The 20,950-nt window shown below is 39.7% G+C and overlaps 1 protein-coding gene across 1 annotated transcript in view; it reads right to left on the reverse strand.

The window, feature by feature from the left end:
* BICC1 (BicC family RNA binding protein 1) overlaps nucleotides 1-20,831 on the reverse strand; it is a 297,957-nt gene extending 277,126 nt beyond the window's left edge. Inside the window, exon 1 of the mRNA XM_024765245.1 lies at nucleotides 20,642-20,831. Coding sequence (XP_024621013.1) covers nucleotides 20,642-20,831 — 190 coding nt within the window. The remainder of the gene's footprint in view (nucleotides 1-20,641) is intronic.
* Nucleotides 20,832-20,950: the final 119 nt, after the last annotated feature.

Consider the following 20,950-nt stretch of genomic DNA (forward strand, 5'->3'; position numbering starts at 1 on the left):
TCTGTTCAAATTATCTCTTTTTTTTTTGACTCAGTTTTGGCAGGCTCTATGTTTCTAGAGACTTGTCCATTTCTTCTAGGTTGTCCAATTTGTTGGCAAATAACTATTCATAGCATCCTCTTATGATTTTTTGTATTTCTGTGGTATTGGTTATTACTTCTCCTCTTTCATTTCTTATTTTGTTTATTTGGGTCCTCTCTCTTTCCTTCTTGGTGAGCCTGGCTTGAGGTTTGTCAATTTTGTTTATTTTCTCAAAAAACTAGCTCTTAGTTTTATTGATCTTTCCTATTGTTATTTTCCTCTATTTTATTTACTTCCTCTCTGATTTTTATCATTTCCTCCCTTCTCCTACTTTGAGTTTTCTTTGTTCTTCTTTTTCTAATTATTTTAGACAACAGGTTAGGTTGCTTATTCGAGATTTTCCTTGTTTCTTGAGGAAATCTACTATTGCTATGAACTTCCCTCCTAGAACTGCTTTTGCTGCATCCCATACTTTGTGAAGCTGTGTTTTCATTTTCATTTGTCTCAAGGTATTTTCTGCTGTCTTCACTGATTTCATTGTTGACCCATTGGTTTTTTAGTAGCATGTTGTTTAGTCTCCATGTGTTTGTGCTTTTCCCATTTTTCTTTCTGTGTTTGATTTCTAGTTTCATACCACTGTGCTCAGAAAAGATGCTTGAAATAATTTCTATCCTCCTAAGTCTTTAATCCATTTTGAATTAATTTTTATATATGGTGAAAGGTAAGGGTCCAAGTTAATTCTTTTCAACGTGGATATCCAGTTTTCCTAACATCACTTGCTGAAGAGACTATCCTTTTCCTGTTGTATAGCCTTGTCACCTTTGTCAATGAGAAGGTTTATTTCTGGGTTCTTTATTGTCTATATGTCTGTCTTTATGTTAGTACCATTGTGGTTTGATTACTGTAGCTTTGTAATATGTTTTGAAGTCAGGAAGTGTGAGGTCTCCAACTTTGTTCTTCTTTCTCAAGACTGGTTTCACTATTTGGGGTCCTTTGAGATTCTATATGAATTTTTATTTTTTTTCTATTTCTTCAAACATGACATTGAGATTTTGATAGAGTTTGCAATGAATCTGTAGATCATTTGGGGTAATATAAACATTTTAACAATAGTAAGTCTTCCAATCTATGAAAACAATATGTCTTTCCATTTGTTTGTCTTTTTGCCAACAATTTTTGTAGTTCTCAATGTTCAAGTCTTTCACCTAATTAAACTGATTCCTGTTTTATTCTTTTTGTTTTTGTTTTTGTTTTTGGCGGTACGCGGGCCTCTCACTGTCGTGGCCTCTCCTGTTGCGGAGCACAGGCTCCGGACGCGCAGGCTCAGCGGTCATGGCTCACGGGCCCAGCCGTTCCACAGCATGTGGGATCTTCCCGGACCGGGGCACGAACCCATGTCCCCTGCATCGGCAGGCGGACTCTCAACCACTGCGCCACCAGGGAAGCCCCTGTTTTATTCTTTTTGATGCTACTGTAAATGGTGCTGTTTTCTTAATTTCCTTTGTGGATTGGTCATTATTAATGTATAGAAACACAACTGACTTCTGTGTGTTCATTTTATACCCTGCAACTTTGAATTCATTTATTAACTCTAACAGGGTTTCATGGAATCTTTAGAGTTTACACAATATCAAGTATATATAAGATCACGTCATCTGCAAACATAGATAATTTTACTTCTTCCTTATCTATTTGGATGTCTTTTTTTTTTCTTGTTTGATTGTTCAAGTTAGGATTTCCAGTACTATTTTGAATAGAAGTAGTGAGTGTGGGCATCCTTGCCTATTTCCTGATCTCAGAGGAAAAGCTTTCAGTTTTTCACCATTGAGTGATATTAACTGTGGGCTTTTCATATATGTCCTTTATTATTACATTGAGGTAATTTCTTTCTATTGTGTTTGTTGTACATTTTTATCATGAAAGGATGTTAAATGTTCTTACTGCATCAACTGAGGTGCTCACGTGGGTTTTGTCCTTCATTCTGTTAATGTGGTATACTACACTAATTTTCATATGCTGAACCATATTTGCATTCCAGGAACAAATCCCACTTGGTCATAATGTATAATCTTTTTAACTTGCTAGAATTTAGTCTCCTAATATTTTGTTGAGGAGTTTTGCATCAATATTCATCAGGGATATTGGTATGTAGCTTCCTTTTCTTGTAAAAATAAATTTTTTCTTGTAAAAATGAAAATCTCTGATTTTGTCATCAGGATAATGGGGACCTCATAGAATGAGTTTGGAAGTGTTTCCTCCTCCTCAATTTTTAGGAAGAGTTTGAGAAGAACAGATGTCAATTCTTCTTTAAATATTTGGTGTCATTCTCCAATGAAGCCATCTGGTTCTGGGCTTTTCTTTGTTGCAAGGTTCTTGATTACTGATCCTATTATTCTAGGAATTTCCCCATTTCTTCTAGACTATCCAATTTGTTGGTTTATAATTGTTCACAGAAGTGTTTTATAACCCTTATTTATGTGGCATCACTTGTAATGCTTCCTCTTTCATTTCTGATTTTTGTTACATGAGACTTCATTTATTCTTAGTTTAGCTAAGAACTTTTCAATTGTATTGATCTTTTCAAAGAACCAATCCTAATTCATTGATTTTTTTCTATTGTTTTTCTATCCTCTATCTCTTTGATTTCTGCTCTAGTCTTTATAATTTCCTTCCTTCTGCTAACTTTGCGTTTAGTTTATTCTTCTTTTTCTAGTTCCTTGAGTTGTAAAGTTAAGATGTTGATTTGAATATTTCTTCTTATTTAATGAGGCATTTACCACTATAAACTTCCCTCTTACTACTGTTTTTGCTGCATCCCATAGTTTTGGTACATAATTATTTTCATTTTGTCTCAAGATATTTTCTAACTTCCCCTGTGTTTTCTTCTTTGATCCACTGATTATTCAGAAGTGTGTTGTTTAATTTCCACATATTTGTGAGTTTTTCAATTTTGTTTTTTTTTGGGGGGGGTGGCTATTGATTCACTGTTTCATCCATTATGATCAAAAAAGATACCAGCTATCATTTCAATTTTCTTAAAGTTGTTAATACCAGTTTTGCAGCATAACATATGATCTATCCCAGAAAATGGTCTATGCATACCTAAGAAGAATGTGTATTCTGCTGTTGTTGGGTAGAGTGTTCTATATTTGTTTGTTAGGTCCAACTGGTGTATCATATTGTTCAAGTCCTCTGTTTCCTTGTTAACCTCTGCATGACTGATCTCTTATTAAAAGTGGGGTGTTGAAATCTCCGCCTATTATTGTGTTACTGCCTATTTCTCCTTTCAATTCTGTCAGTGTTGGCTTCATATAATTGGATGCTTTGATGTTAGGTGCATATATTTTAATTAAGCCTCTCTTATTATATAATGACCTTCTTTGTCTCGCGTCAGTTTTTGACTCAAAGCTTATTTTGTCTGATATGACAACCCCTACTCTCTTTTGGTTACCATTTGCATGGAATACCTTTTTCCATCCTTTCACTTTCAGCTTGTGCATGTCCTTATACCTAAAGTGAGACTCTGGTAGACAGCATATAATTGGCCTTTTTTTTTCTTTTTTATCCATTCAGCCACTCTACGTCTTCTGATTGGGGAGTTTAATCTGTTTACATTTAAAGTAATTACCAATAGGGAAGGACTTAGTATTACCATTTTGTTAACTGTTTTCTGTAAGTCTTGTCAATATTTTGTCCCTCTTTTCCTCTTTTACTGCCTTTCCTTGTGTATTGTTGATTTTTTATAGTGACATGCTCTGATTCCTTTCTCATTTTCTTTTGTGCATCTTCTATAGGGATTTTCTTTACCAGAGAGCTTTATATTTTCATATGCTTTAGTGATTACGAACTCTCTCAGTTTTTATTTATCCAGGAAGGTCTTTATTTCTCCTTAACTTCTGAAGGACAGTTTTGCTGAATATAGCATTTTTGGTTGACAAGTGTTTTTCTTTTAGCACGTTGAATAGATCATCGCACTCCCTTCTGACCCATAATGTTTCTGCTGAGAAATCTGCTGGTTATCTTATAGGAGTTCCCTTGTAACATAACAAGTTATTTTTCTCTTGCTTCTCTCAAGATTCTCTGTCTTTGACTTTTGATTGATCATTTTGTATGGACTTCCTTGGGTTCTTCCTAGTTGGACTCTTTCAAGCTTCTTGAATTTGGATGTTCATTTCCTTCATTAGATTTGGGGAGCCTCCTGCCATTATTTCCTCAAAGAAGCTCTCTGCTTATCTCTCTCTTTTCTTCAGGGACACCCATATAGTATATTTAGTCCTGATAGTGTCCCATAAGTCCCTTAGGCTTTTTTCACTTTTCTTCATTTTTTTTCCTATCATTCCTCTGATTCAATAATTTCAAGTGAACTGTCTTCAAATTCACTGATTCTTTCTTCTGCTTGACCGAGTCTGATATTGATCCCCTCTGGTGAATTTTTCAATTCAGTACTGTATTCTTCAGCTCCAGAATTTCTGTTTGGTTCTTTTTTATAGTTTCTCTTTTTTGATATTCTCATTTTGTTCATATATTGCTTTCCTTATTTAATTTACTGTGTTCTCTTACAGTAGACTGAGTTTCTTTAAAATGATTATTTTGAATTCTTTGTCAGGTAATTCATAGATCTTTATTCCTTTAGGGTCAGCTTCTTGAGATTTATTTTGTTCCTTTGATTGAGCCACGTTTTCTTGCTTTTTTGTGTGCCTTGTTATCTTTGTTATGATTTTTGCACTTAAAAAACAGCCACCTCTCCCAACCTTTATAGATTGGCTTCGTACAGAGGAAGACTTCCATATCAGTCAGCCCAGCTAGAGATTCTGGGGGCCTTTCAAACCTTTTACAAGCATGCCTCTTCTCCAGGCATGCTGGGTGAAGGGAGGTCTGCTGGTTTCTTTTTCATGAGTCTCTCACTCCCTCTGATGTCTGTCTGCAATACTGCAGGTTCTCTGGCACTGCCATAGGCTGCTAAGCTCTCTCTAGTTCTCAACAACCTCCAGGCATCAAAACTATGCCAGTTCCCCCATCAGTACTCCAAGTCAGGCAAAATAGAAACCAATCCCTCAGGTAGTCCCCAAAAAAGCTGGAAGGTTGAATTTATGTTCCACTATTCTCTTTGCCTTCCAAGGGAGAAGCAGCATATTGGGCTTTTTCTCTCAATTGCTAGCTCTGCTAGCTTGGGAAAGGGGCTGCTGTAGGTGAAATGAAACCACTTTTCTAATCCATTTCACTGCAGCTGTTCTTGCCTTTGAGCATGCCTGGGCATTCTCATAATGGTTTTTTGAACTGTATATTGTTGTTAAGTCAGTGTTTCTGTCAGGCAGTGAGTTCTGGAGCTCCTTACTCCACCATCTTTCTGGCCACAGAAAGGTTCATTTCTGTCATCTCACATTACAGCAAACTCAACAGAAACATACACGATAGAAGTCATCAAAATTTTACAGTAAAGACTTTTCTTCGATTTAGAACAAAGAGTATGTCACATTTTAAGCATCCACTTCTCTGTCTCCCTTTTTTTTTTTTTTTTTTTTTTTTTTTTTACATTCAAAGTATATAAAGATATTGTACTGTAGGGACTTCTCTGGTGGCGCAGTGGTTAAGAATCTGCCTGCCAATGCAGGGGACATGGGTTTGAGCCCGGGTCCAGGCAGATCCCACATGCCACGGAGCAACTAAGCCCAGGCGCCACAACTACTGAGCCTGCGCTCTAGAGCCTGCGAGCCACAACTACTGAAGCCTGTGCCTAGAGCCTGTGCTCTGCGACACGAGAAGCCACTGCAATGAAAAGCCCGTGCACCACAACAAAGAGTAGCCCCCGCTCGCCACAACTAGAGAAAACCCACGCACAGCAATGAAGACCCAATGCAGCCAAAAATGAAAAATAAATTTAAATAAATTAATTAATTAAATAAAGATATTGTACTGTATACACCATCTCACCCCCACTACACTTCATCTCTGATTCCAGTCAGGCTACAGTAAATGGCTCTGCTCATATGTAAACCCACTTTGTACTGACAGTGACTCACCTCAAGCTTACAGCAGACAGACTTCTCATGTCCTGCTCTGGGAGTTTGCTGGATGTATGCAGGGGTTGATAGGTGTCACACGTTTGTAACCCAGAAGTACAGAAGGGGCAAGCTTCATGGGGTAACCCTCAATCCTCTTCAAAGAGGGACAGAAGCTGATTGACAAATGATTGTGAGTCCCTTATATGCATGATTTATGGATACAGACTCTGTGACTCACCAGCAATAGCAATCACCCTCAGAGGTAACCAACTCAATTATACATCATTAGTAGTGGCTTTGCCTTCTTCCCCACGTGACTCTCCTTATTCCCTCACTTCCTCTCCTTGAGAGTACTTCCCAAATAAACTAGCTATCGCAAGCCCTCATCTTGTGGGAGAGAGGTAGGCAACCCCAGACTACGATGCACATTAAGTAAGCACAGCCTTATTCTACGGGATCTCCTTTTCTATTAACAAATTCAGGTAGGTTTCCTCTCTTCCACTAGATTGTATTCCTCTTAAAGGTAAAGGGCCTCATTCACTTATCAGTCCCATTACATGACTTCATGATTTTAACACATACAGTAATTTCCCACTGGGTTTTTCAAATGGCTTCACTATTCCTGAATAATTTATAATGAGAGACAAATTTCACAAGGTTGAAAGCTAATGACTCATACAGAACTTCAAAATCAAATCCATTTTAATAATATTTTTTGCTCAAGCCTACTTGTTTTGACTTGGTCAAATAAACTTTCATAGATAATGCATCCCAGATATTCATTCACTGATAGTAAAATTTGGGGGGGGGGGGCCACACCGTGTGGCTTGCAGGATCTTAGTTCCCCGACCAAGGATTGAACCCAACCCCAGCAGTGAAAGCGCTGAGTCCTAACCACTGGACCACCAGAGAATTCCCAGTAAATATATTTTTGAAGCTATCTTTCTGTTTAGGTGACAGTATGACTGCCAGCAATGTTTTACTAAATTACAGATCCCTGTAAAATAAATTAAAACTCTATAGATCTGTGCTAATCTTGGGTTCCTATTTCCCATATAAAAATTTTTTTAATTTAAGAAAAACAGTCCCCTGGACTAAAATAAACATTTCTTTATAGGATTGCTCCTGCAATACAAAAGCTAAACATATATTTTCCTGACTTTTTAAAATTAAATCATTATAATCAAGCAATTTAAAACATTATAAAAGCTTGTCAGAACATTGACTTCGGGACTTGCCTGACAGTCCAGTGGTAAAAACTCTGTGCTTCCAATGCAAGGGGCATGGGTTCAATCCCTGGTCGGGGAACTAAGATCCCGCATGTCATGCGGCCAAAAAAAAAAAAAACACAAATATGCAAAATATTGACTTTGTTTGAATGGCACTTCAAAAGCTCAGCATATGATAAAGGAATCAACTTATAACATAGATAATACAAGCTTTAGTGGTATTCTGTACAACACAAGAGAAATATTTTACTAGTTCTCAATAACTGATAAGCAATTAAAGCGATTCTGAAAATACTTAAAATCTGGACATACAGATGTCTTTTCTATTGAGATTTTACTCTAATGAATACTATTATGTTTCCCTGCTACATTTCTCTAGTGGTTTACATGACAGATATAAACCCTGGCACGTGGGACTTGATAACTGGACACACTGGCAAAGGAGGAAGGAAAATGTGACAAAAAGATGCTACTTGGGGAAGCATACGATCTCCTCTGCTCATCTAACACAGTGTGTCAACACCAGCAAGTCTCAACTATGGTTTACACTGTCATTCCTGCTCAGTTACTGCCGAAAACCTTAAATTAGCTAACATCTATCCCACAGAATAGAGGGCACTGTAAACCTGACTGCCAAGATGTCAGAAAGCAGAGCTTGTGGTCAGCTGCCTTGGGAATACTTGCTCCTCCAAAGATACTCCAACTGCCTTCATTCCAGCATCTTCCCCGTTTGCTGTGAATGCTCACGTGCGTGTTTCAGATCAAGGCAAATGCGTACCAAGACTACTCATGGATGTAGAGCTGCGTCAGACCCTAACACCACATGCCAAGTACTATTGGGCTTGTACTGTATACTGTGCAAAAGACTCGGAATACTGGGGTTGGAAAGGATTTTAGGGGACATCTAATCCAAACCCTAAAAAGTTAAATAGCTTATACAAGACGACAGTGTCAGTGGGAAGACCAGGTCATGAACTCAAGTTGCCTTGAGTTCCCAGTCACCCGCTCTGCTGCGAGGAGTGCTTTATTTCCCTTAACCCAAAATACCTCAGTGAGTATCCTAGTGCAATGAACAAACTAACATTAAAAAAATCTCTTACCTGAGATGCATTAAAAGCATATTTAAACAAGTATCTGGAGATGTATTATTCTAAGCATAAGATCATCTGTAACCGAAAAAATTGAAAAATTATATTCACCTTGACAAATTTCAATTTATAAAACTAATCAGACACAGCCATAAATTATCCCACATTAACCTCACTTGAATTAAGTTTTGCATATCCTCATTCAAAACACCACGCTAATGCACTATCACTAATAACACAACATTCTACACAAGCCCTAGACTGAGGGTGAAGAAAGACTACCTTGCACGTAGGGAACTACTCTGCCTTACTTACTTATGTAAGGCAGAACTATTTGGTGTTTCTTAAGGCCAAGCACATGCCCTAGCTTTAAAGTTCCGTTCTATGAGGTCAATGCCAGGTCCACCAGCCCAAAATGGTAGCCTTTAATCCAGATCCGTCATGAACCATTTACTCTGCAAACACACACAGGTATTTTCACAGCACCTGGGCTGGAGGCTGCACAGGAATAAGAAATGAATTTGAAACATGTAGACCATGTACAGGGCACCAACTGCGAGCCAACTTTACATACATTCTCATATGATCTTCACAAAAACCCTAGGAGAGGGGTATTATTATCCCAGTTTCACAAACGAAGAAACAGAGAAAACTTAACCAAAGCTAGCAGAAGGCAGCGCTCTGGAACGTCTGCATTCTCACCAAGAATTCTAACCACCTCTGTGCCTACCACCACAGCCCTGCATCTCGGCAGGGAACTGAGGAAGCAATACAACCTTTTCTGGAGTATAGTTTATCATCCTAGACTCAGATTTGATATATCTCCACACTACGTAACAGCTATGACTCTGTAACAAACCCAAGAGGAAAACCAGTGTCTAGGTCCACTCAGAATTCCAAAAAGAAACCCACGCCCCAGATTTAAAGGACTTACAGACACAAACTAGAGGACAAACATATGGACACCAGGTGGGGGGGGGGGGTGATGAACTGGAAGATTGGGATTGACATGTATACACTACTAATACTATGTATAAAATAGATAAGTAATGAAAACCTACTGCAGAGCACAGGGAACTGTCCTCAGTGCTCTGTGGTGACCTAAATGGGAAGGAACTCCAAAAAGAGGGGATATACGTATACATCTAGCTGATTCGCTTTGCTGTACAGTATAAACTAACACAATACTGTAAAGCAACTATACTCCAATAAAAATTAATTCACTAAAAACTAAAATTAAATAAAGGAGTTACAGCTTTTGTGTCTATAAAACAAAGACCCAAACAGCATCTGTATCTATTGGGTTGTTGCATGAGAGGCTGAGATGACCGAACAGGCATATAGCACCAAAACAGTGTCTCACACATAGTAAGTGCTCAATTAAAGTTGGCTGCTGCTTTCAAAATCGCCGCTATTCTTCAGTAACCATAGTCCTCAAAATTTTTTCCTCGGAATATAGTTTCAAAGGAGAAAAAAGCTATGTAATTCGCATTCACCATAAGGTGGTCTATAACTGCAAAAAAAAATTTTTTTGATCAAAGGTACCATTATCCAACCATAAAATTTTAATTCTGAATACTTGCTTAGAAACACAAAAACATTTAATATATTAGATTAATGCTGAATACAAAACAGTAGTCAATGCTACAACAACAGCTACATAACCCTTATGCCAATAGTCAAGGACTGTATTTTAAGGACTACATTTCAAGGCAGAAAATTGAAAATAGCTGTTAGGAAGGTGAGATTACCAATGATTATTTTTCTTTTTAAAAGTTCCCCTCATACTACTTTTTAAATTTCTGTAATAAAAAATGTGTGCTATTAAGTTATTTGATAATATATTAAACAGATGTCTGTTACACCTGACTTTATAGGAGTCTGTAGGACAACTAAATGCATTCTGAGCCTGCTATGCCATAATAAAGATAGTATATCCCTCCCACAGAAATATATAGGGTTGTGCTCTTCCCCCAAGTTCCTTACAAGCTACTCTCTAAACAACGTTGTGCCAGTTATAAATTATGCTCCTAGACTAAAATGCTTCAAGGTGGTTTAATAACATGGAGAAAGTACTAGGTTCAAGGGTAAAGGGAATCAGGGCTTCCCTGGTGGCGCAGTGGTTAAGAATCAGCCTGCCAATGCAGAGGACATGTGTTCGAGCCCTGGTCCGGGAAGATCCCACATGCCGCAGAGCAACTAAGCCCCTGCGCCACAACTACTGAGCCTGCGTGCCACAACTACTGAAGCCCACGTGCCTAGAACCCGTGCTCCGCAACAAAAGAAGCCACTGCAATGAGAAGCCCGCACACCGCAACCAAGGGTAGCCCCCACTCACCACAACTAGAGAAAGCCCGCGCACAGCAACAAAGACCCAACACAGCCAAAAATAAACAAGCTTTTTTTAAAAAAAGGAGTAAAGGGAATCAAAGAAAGAAAAGAACCTGAACATTCTTAATTTTGATCACTGTCATCTAACTATCTAGCAATATTTCTCAAAGTGTATTCCTGGGAACACCTACATTAGACTCACACAAGATTCTTTTCAAAATACAGATTCCCACCACAAAGTACAGATTCAAACCTACAGAGCTGGAATCTCTTGAGAGGCCCAGAGTTAGCCATTTTGTACAATCTCCCCAGGTGATTTTTATGCACACAGATTTTAAGAACTAGTGATTCACAGACATGCTACTCAGGTATGATAAACATAATTCAAAGTTTGCTATGAAAGAAACAAACAGAACTCTAACTCTGGATTGGTGATTCAATGATTTCCTAACTTCTCACAACCGCCAGCTCAAATAAGCCAGGATGTGGGATCACAGGTTCAAGGAGAAGAGAGCCTACAAATTTGTTGTCTCTTCTGCCTACCACATGAATCCTTCCAGAAAATTTTTTTGCAAACTTTATCAAAAGCCTTAAAAATATCTATCCCCTTTGAGCTAAAATTTTCACTAGTAAGAATTTTTCCTCTGAGAATAATTAAGGACGGAAAATGAAAAGGTTTTTAGGCAAAAGTATTTGGGGCAGCAGTGTTAACATTCATCACCTGCCAATTCTTGAGTATATGCACTACATCTGGCACTGGTGCATGCTTGACATACAGCACTTTTAACCCTCACAACCTAGAAATGATATTCATTCCATTTTAGAGATGAGAAGACTGAGGTTCAGAGAAATTATTAACTTGCCCCAGGCCACACAACCAATAAATGACAGAGCCAGGACCTGAATCGGGGACATTCTGAGTAGAAACATTAGGTCCTTTCCACTGCCTGGCCACCTAAAAATGTTATAAAATATCATAATGTTTAAGCAAATCATGACATGTCAAGGTAATATTATATAGCTATTTAAAACCATGTTCTTCCTTATCTACAAAACAGAAATAGAGTTAAAGATGTAGAAAACAAACTCATGGTTACCAATGAGTAAGGAGCGGGGGAGGGATAACTTGGAAAATTGGGATTGACATTACACACTACTACATTTAAAAAGATAACTAATACAACCCTACTGTATAGCACAGGTGACTCTACTCAATACCCTGTAATGGCCTATATGGGAAAAGAATATAAAAAAGAGTGGAGATATGTATATGTATAACTGATTCCCTTTGCTGTACACCTGAAACTAACACAACATTGTAAGTCAACTCTACTCCAATAAAAATTTTTTAAATAATAAAACCATGTTCTTCAAGAATCTTTAATGAAATGGAAAATATCCGTGATACAATGTAAAGTGAAAAAGAAGGGAAGTATGACCCCAGTTTAGAATTTAAGGGGCACAAGTCACACAAGGGTAGGAACCGTATCTATCTTGGTTTTGTCTGCATCCCCAAAGCCCAACACTGTACCTGACATATAGTAGGAACTCAATATCTGTTGCAAAAATAAATTATGTGTGAGCGTACTTTTTAAAGACCAGGAAAAAATTCCCAAAATATTATCAGTGGTTATTGCTGGATTCTGGACTTAGAGGTGACTTTTGGTTTTTCTTTTTTACATCTGTTTGTATTTTCAAGTATTCTATAATAAGTTTGATTACTTTCATAACCTGAAAAATAATACAATGGCTAATTTTCAAATCTTCTGTTTAAGCATCTTCCTATACAAGAGAATTAAGCTCCAGATCAACTCGGTATGCAGACTAATATGTGGTTTATCTTATTCACTGTAACAGAGAAACTACTTTATAGCTAGAAAGTGAGCATTATCTTTTTATATGCCAGCATCATAAATGGGAACAGGATTTAATACGTGTTACAAATATAAATGCTTTCATCAACTACCGTTATTAGTAGCTTATTAGGTAGTAAATAGATTTATAAGTGTATAACATCTACAAAATGTTTCTATTAATGGTTTGTGCATTTTGGATACTTCCCTAAATACTAATACCATAAGGATTAAAAATCAAATGTGGTGGCTTTTGCAGCATAACAACAAGGGTTTCTTGCCAAGATCATCCCCACACTGCAAAAGACATTATAGGTTAGCATTAAAATTGTGCCTCAGGACTTCCCTGGTGGCTCAGTGGTTAAGAATCTGCCTGCCAATGCAGGGAACACGGGTTCGAGCCCTGGTCTGGGAAGATACCACATGCCGCGGAGCAACTAAGCACGTGTGCCACAACTACTGAGCCTGTGCTCTAGAGCTCTCGAACCACAACTACTGAGCACACACGCCTAGAGCCCGTGCTCCGCAACAAGAGAAGCACAAGAGAAGCCACCGCGATGAGAAGCCCGCACAGCGCAACGAAGAGTAGCCCCCGCTCACCGCAGCTAGAGAAAGCCCGCATGCAGCAATGAAGACCCAACACAGCCAAAAAAATAAAATATAAATTTTCTAAAAAATTGTGCCTCATCCCAGGTAGTTTATTAAGCATTTTACATAAAGGAATATTCATGGTCACTATTATCCCATGCACTTTTAAAGAACTAGATTTTTAAATAAAGAGAACAAACCAAGGATGAGCCAACTGGTATTTTTATTAGCTCATCATTCTGGACAATTTCAAACAGCAAAACACGGCACAAATCTGATGATAATTCTATTATCAAACTGCCTGCAAAACGACTTCATCTTCTGAACAAATTCTGGCTTCGTTGGCCAGATGCTATTGCAGTGGCCACTCCAAGAAAACCCTAAAGAAGGGCAGAAGCGTGAGCTACACTGAACCTGTCTATTCTAAAAGCGACTTGAGACGGGTGGTGGGAGGGGAGGAAGTAGGAGGGGAGAAAGGATATCTTAGAGTAAGAAAAGGTAAAATGTCGGGGAGGGAAGGACGGGGAGTCTGGCGTTAGTAGATGCAAACTATTTACATACAGGATGTATAAACAACGAGGTCCTACTGTAGAGCACTGGGAACTATATTCAGTATCCTGGGATAAACCATAATGGAAAAGAATATAAAAAAGAATGAATATATGTGTATAACTGAGTCACTCTGCTGTACAGCAGAAATTAACACAACACTGTAAATCAACTATACTTCAATAAAAAATTAAATAAATTAAAATAATAAAATTTTTTAAAAAGGTAAAATGGACGTTTGTATTGTGTTGTATGATTTTTCAATGAAAAAAACACCTGACGGGCAGAAAACAGTGGAGGAGAAAAAGACAGTTACAGTACTTGGGGGCCCTAGGTCTTGTTTGTAAAAGGAGTAACAACATGAGAACTGCTTTCCATGATCAAAGCTGTTTTCTCTTTGGGAATTAGATTTATTCCCAGACTATGCCAAGAAGAAATTCCACCCACATAAGCATTACCAAATCATCTAGATTTCTAGGGGTTATCAGTGCAGGCCAAAGTCTCTGACACAGGGAAGCTTTCGCAGCAGGCACAACTTGGAATTTCTGTCACAGTGCCCTCTGCTTTGCCCTTTGTGGGGAAACTACGGGTTGGATCACTCGGCATCCATTCTGACTCCCTTCTTCTTTGCCTACTTCTACGAGAGAAGCTAGAAAAGAAGTCGCTTTCCCAGAATCTCTTGTAGCAAACAGTGGCCAAAGAAATACAGATGGAAGTTCCAGGAGAGAGAATTCTTCGTCACACAAAAAGGCAAAATCTTGAATAAAAAAACAAAGCAAAACATTTTTGTTTCCCTCCCTTTTCCCTGCAGAGACCACAGGCGCATCTCAAGGCATAGCCTTGGCCGGACTGCACCAATGAGGCCAAAGCCATCAGCTGGGATGGTTGAGGTCAGGGGGGAGGTTGCTGGGCTCCCTGAAGCCCCTGAGCAGCTCTTGGGGCCTGGCCCTCTTAGTCCCAGATTTTTTTGTTTCAACAGGAAAATAAACCCCTGGCTTGTTTAAGTCACCCTGTGTCGGGTTTTCTGTTAGTCACAGCCAAATAAATACATTCCTGCCTGTTAAAATCATCGATATAACAAGCCCTTTCTATGTTTTAACTTATCAATGATCAACTTAAGCAAAACCCCAGAAGTCTTCACAGAGATAAGACTGACGGAGAGCGCTGACCCCCTGCCCACAAGTGCAGGGCTGTAACACCCTCTCACAGCATCCTCGCGGGGCTCTGCAAGAGGTGAAGTTAGGACCCCAACCCAGGCCAATGTGATAGCAGTTCCTGAACTCTTCACCGCCAGGCTACACAACTTCTGATGGATTTTATTCATTTCGTTTCTAAAGCAATCTGAACCTTCAGTTCTGCTCTCTGAGCCTACTACGCTTGTCGTAATAAACTTTTCTGATTGGAGGAAGACTTTCACTGAAGAAAAAAAGAAAAAATTCACGTGCAGTTGTTTTAGAAAACAAAAACAAAAAACCTGACAAGCATTTGCTTTCCAGTGTTTTGAAATCCTTATGCATCACATGGCACGGGGCTGCTGGGGCTGCTGCAGTACCATCTACCAGACACCACGTGCCTGGCACTGAGCTCCACTTTTCACACACATCATCTCGTTCTGCGCTCACAACACCCCTGGAAGATAGGACCATCATGGTCCCCATTCTACAGGTGAGCAAACAGAACGCGTTAGCCCAGGCAGAACATTTTCTTTGAAAAAGTCTCTTTCGAGACGCCAATGAATGACAAGTTCAGAGCAACATCCAACTACAATGGAGATCAATGGATTTTTGCAGCTAGTCTTTAGTAAAAATATTAGAAGTGACGGGCTCCGGACTGTTCAAAGAATGAAAACTACTCAAGGCAAGAACAATGACAGCTAAAGAGAGTGCAAAGCCCTCTCCTCCTGCACAAAATCTAAAACTCCACACTCGTGTCCAATACAGCTTTACTCAGTACACGCTCACCCACCTTTACAAGGGGCTAATACGTGGACATACGGTGAGCTACCAGGAAAGCCAATAAAAATATTTACATGGCTGTGAATGTTCATTTATTATAAACCATTTAATTCATTTTCAAATATATTTGATTTTCATTTTCAATATAAGAATGTGCATTTTATGAACTATGGTTTATAATAAATACGGTTATTAGTGATTTATTCAGCACTTACTCTGTGGCCAGCGCTGTGATGTTTTACATCCATCTTTTTTTTCTCTGAATGGTCACAACCACCTCAGATGTAGGCACCATGATTAACACCGCCTTTCATAAATGGGGCTGCAGGTAATGAATTTTCCCAACCTCCCTATTTAAAGGCAGGATCAAGACTCAAATCCAGATCTGGCCAAGAACACTTTGCTTTCAACCATTAAGCTTCATAAAGTTATTGGATTTGTTCTTCTTGGTTATTAGCCTTAACCAAGCCTTAGCTAGAAAACTACATTCAGCTTAGCTCTTGTTTATTTTCATTTTCAGGACTCCCCCATTCTCATATATTTCTACTTCATCTCTCCCTGATCCCACAAAAGCATCTAAAAGATTATTATCTATTTACCAAATTATAAGACAATCTTCACTAAAGTTTGCCAAATTAAAAAGATATGTAGGGACTTCCCTGGTGGCGCAGTGGTTAATAATCCGCCTGCCAATGCAGGGGACACGGGTTCGAGCCCTGGTCCAAGAAGATCCCACATGCCGCGGAGCAACTAAGCCCGTGCGCCACAACTACTGAGCCTGCGCTCTAGAGCCCGCGAGCCACAACTACTGAAGCCCGCGCACCTAAGGCCTGTGCTCTGCAACAAGAGAAGCCACCGCAATGAGAAGCCCGCGCACCGTAACGGAGAGTAGCCTCCGCTCGCCACAACTAGAGAAAAGCCCGTGCGCAGCAACGAAGACCTAACACAGCCAAAAAAATAAATAAGTTAATTAATTTAAAAAAGAAAAAAGATATGTAATTATATAACTGCTGCTCTGGCTTTCAATCAATGTGTGATCAGCTGTTTTAGTGGCTAGTTCTACTCCTCAAGCAAGCAGTGATCAGTGATTCCTGTTCTGCCCATCACTGTGAACATGTAAAAACATGTTTGTTTTTTAAATTTTTGGCCACGCCGTGTGGCACATGGGATCTTAGTTCCCCAACCAGGGATCCAACCTGTGCCCCCTGCATTGGAAGCACGGAGTCTTAACCACTGGGCCAACAGGGAAGTCCCCAAAACATGGTTCTTAATGTCTTTAACAGCAATATCCTAAAAGGCCACCAGACATTAACCTCAATTCATAAAAACAGGCCACTGCCCCCAGCCCACAATTCTTTCTATGATGAAATACAAGGGATTCCAAACCTTGAAAATGCCTATGAGTCTAAATTTTATGTAGGGATTTTTAACTGTACAGCACGTGTATATGTTTTTCAGTGTAACAATAAAAGTATAATCATAAGATGTAAAACAACCCCAAAAGAAGAAAAAGGAAAAGTATAAATGTACAAAATCCATGTTTGTCTCTCAGGACACTGGCCAACACCAAGGCTGTTATTTGACTCTTGACCCATTTATTTGCTACTTTCTCCCAGACTTTCCTCTAGACCACTCTTCTCCCTCTTTGCATACCATAAGTCACACTTAATTGACTGAAATGAATCACTACTACTATCCCACATGAAATATGAAGTCTAAATTCTGAAGATCAGTATTAAGTAAATCAAGAACAATTTTTCTTCATTATTATGTTGTCCATCGCATCTATTCTAAGGCCTACCATCCCCATCAAAAACCTAAACTAAACGTGAAAATCAATTCCCATTTACAAAACTGTTGACTAATATAATCAATCTTCATTTAGACTCAAACAGAAGTGTCAGATACTCTGCATGGCTGTTCCAAAGTAGTTATTAGATAAAAAACAAAAGCAAAAAACTAGTGATCTTTTTTCCTACATTTTTGGCCTGGTGGATTTTATGTGTATCAGTTCTTTGGGGATTCATCCAAGAATGGTATTTTCATTTCTTTGACCACTACCCTACTGCCTATATTTTAACCTCACTGAATTTTTGGTCCATTGCGTAGAAGCATTTCTCTACTAATAAAAATACAACCCATTAAAGATTAACTTACCCCCAGGACAGTCTCTCTGGAAACAAATTCCAAGCATTATAATCACCAATTTGCATTATGTAGACTTAAAGGCAGAGAATCTTATTTACCCTGATTTAAACTGGAAACCTGCACATATTTTAAGGCGATTGTCTGAGGAAAAATGGCAAATCCAAATCAGAAACCCAACCAGGCAAATACAGACTTTTCTTAATTGGCACTTTTCAAATGAAAAACTTTCCACCCAAGGATATCTAACAATATTAGAATATTTGTTGACTTTCCAAACTTCCTACCTTGTTCTCTATTTTACTTCTGCGATTATGAAACTGCAAAATTCTTTTGTTCTCTAGGTATTTAGATATAGACTACTGTCAGAAATTGTGATAGGCACTGGAAGTCATTTGAATCCATGCTATAATATTTATTAGTAGTAATAATAAAATCAACTGATATATATTAAGCTGTTAGCATTTATAAAACAGTGTGGCAAGTTTTAGCTTATTAGGCTTTATCTCTGTTAATTCTCACAAAACTCTAAGAGAAAGGTACTAATATCAGTCCCATTTTACAGACGGACAAACTGAGATGGGGAGGTGCCCAGGAACTGTCCCAAGGTTCCACAGGGAACCTAGGTCTGAGTGATTCCAGTTGCCCATGCTTGCTTTAACCACCTAGTATCAAGCAATGAGACACATGATTATGTTTGGTTCAGAAACTAGTCTTATTCCTTCAAACATGGTGGTTCTAACAAAATTTGACACCAGGAAGCATGCATGACAAAATGCCTTGGTACACAGTGCACTGGGTGCTATTGTCAAATGTGTTCAAACTTACTATCTTGGAAGGCATAATTCACTTATTAGTGACTTTGGAAAGTTAATCAAAGCACTATGTTCAATTATTCAAGAAATCTTTGGAGTTGAAGTGTGAATACTTCACTAATTCATAGGTTGTTGAAGAAATACTAACTCAAGAGTTTCTGTAAAAGAAACTTCACCACAGCAAAGAAATTTTAAACTATCTCATGTCAGAATATCATATCTACAAAGGGAATGGCCTTCAAATTTTAAAAAATGTCTTACCTATATTTTGTTTTATTCTAAATGGAAATTAATTGATTCAAAAAAGAAATCCACTTCTAAAGCTCAGGTTATGCAAGAGGGCTTCCTAGGAGCTAACATCACTGTCTTTACTTGCATGTGCGTAGGCAAGACAGGTAAGGAAGACATAGAAGATCCATCTTTCACAACCCTCCAAATGTACAAAATAAACTAGAAACATGTTGAAAGGATAGGTATGTGTGTTATCAGTTCAACCCAAACAATCTCACAGCAATATTTTTCTGAATAAATTTAGTATTTTGTTTTATAATAGGAACTAGGCAAAAAAGAACCACGGAACAAATGGAATAACTAAAATAGGTTACTGAAAGGCAACTGGGGCTTTAATTTCCAAATGCACTTTGCAATATTCCTATTTGAACAGTTTATCACAGAAGTAACTCTCCTAGAGAGTTACATAATTTAAGGAGGAAAAAAAGACGGAGTAAGACAGAGACATGATAAGCACTGGGGATGTTTATCAATAACAAAAAGCAAAAAGAGAGATGAGTTTGTAACTCATCCAAAAATGCCTACCAAACACTCTTGCTATTTATTTGTTTCCACCAAGTTATTGTTTTGGAAAACATCTCGTTCTGTCTTAAAATAACCTGCCTAATTGTTCTAAAAAACCACTGCATTTCCACGGAGGGCTAAATAGCTCCCACACTGCGATGCACTGACTGATCGAGTCAAAGTAAATTAGGCACCAAGCCACAAAAGAAAGTTGGAAAGCTCCAATCCTCCCTTCATATAAGGATACGAGCTACTGAATGAATCCACCACTGCACCCTTAGCGAAAGTAATGCCTGGTCCCTCTACTATTTTAAGAATAACAGTCATTCAAATTACCTTATTTCTCTAGATGATGGAAATGAACCACACTGGGGACTACAGGTAAGCTAGTAATTAACATTTTTAGGGAAGATCAAAATGACGTTGGACATTTTAGCACTCACTCTGAGAACTCCAATCCTCCCATTAAAAGTCAAAATTTGTTCCCAGTCCTGTATGGTTAAAGCTGTTACGCCTGGGAAAGTCCCAGAGAAACGAGGGAGTTTAAAAAAAAAAAAAAAAAAACAATTGTGAAAGACAAAGTCAGATAGATACCCATAATACGGGAAGACTTTTATGAACCGAGTGTAACTCAAGATGTGTTTTATAAGCCTGTCAGAAGATGAACACGCACTGTCCCCCAACCCAGCAGCACTGCCCTGACACTCTGGCCGCTCACCCCCATGCTGGCCCCTCTTACTCCGGGTGCGGGGCGGGAACTCCTGTCTTAAGCTTTGACATCTGCAGAGCGTTTCCCAATAGCAAGACAAGGCCCCTCAGCTGGAGGAAGTGGATACTGACAAGAAGAGGGAGAGTAACAGAGACAGAGCTAGAATTCCAGAGTGCCAGAGAGTGGGGAGGGAGTCACGCATACTCTGCGCGGTCCGACTGGGTCCGGATGGCATAGCCCAGGTGTCCGGACTAAAGCTGGCATCTCCAAAGTACAAGAACGCAACTTGGGCGCGCGGGTACAAACACGGCCTTCGGCTTTTCTGAAGCCGGTCAAGTTAGCACAGGGTTCTCGGTGCCCGGAGACCTGGGAGGCGTGGAAGGGTGGAGACTCCCGCGAGGTCTGCACTCCCTGGGTGTCCTCCGGCTCCTCGGGGGAAGGGACGGGGGAACTAAGTCGGCTTTGGGCCGGAGCGGCGGGCGCCGGGACGCGGGGCGGGGATGTCCGGGAAGGAGTCGCGGGCGCAGCCCGGGAGTCCGAGAACGCGGGGTGGATGCCTACCTTGTAACATGGCCTCAAGTTTCTTCCTGTCCACGCGGAAGCGCTCCTCGCTCCACTCGGGGCTGTGCAGGGGCGCTCCGGCGACCAGGTCGTCCTCCGAGCCGGGCATGGGCGAGTCGGTACTGCGCTCGCTGTTGGAGCCCGGGTCCGACTGCGCCGCCAGGTAGCCGGGCTCGCCTTGAGCGGCCATGGTGGGCGCGCGGCGCTCGGGCTCCGGCTGCGGCCGCCGCTCTGCCTGCGCCGCCGCCTCCGCTCGCCCACCGGGTTCGACTGGCTCCCCGCGCCGCGGCGCTAGCTCGTGCCCCCGCG

This window comes from Neophocaena asiaeorientalis, unplaced genomic scaffold, assembly GCF_003031525.2.
Source record: "Neophocaena asiaeorientalis asiaeorientalis breed wild unplaced genomic scaffold, Neophocaena_asiaeorientalis_V1.1 scaffold183, whole genome shotgun sequence".
NCBI classification, from domain to species: Eukaryota; Metazoa; Chordata; class Mammalia; order Artiodactyla; family Phocoenidae; genus Neophocaena; species Neophocaena asiaeorientalis.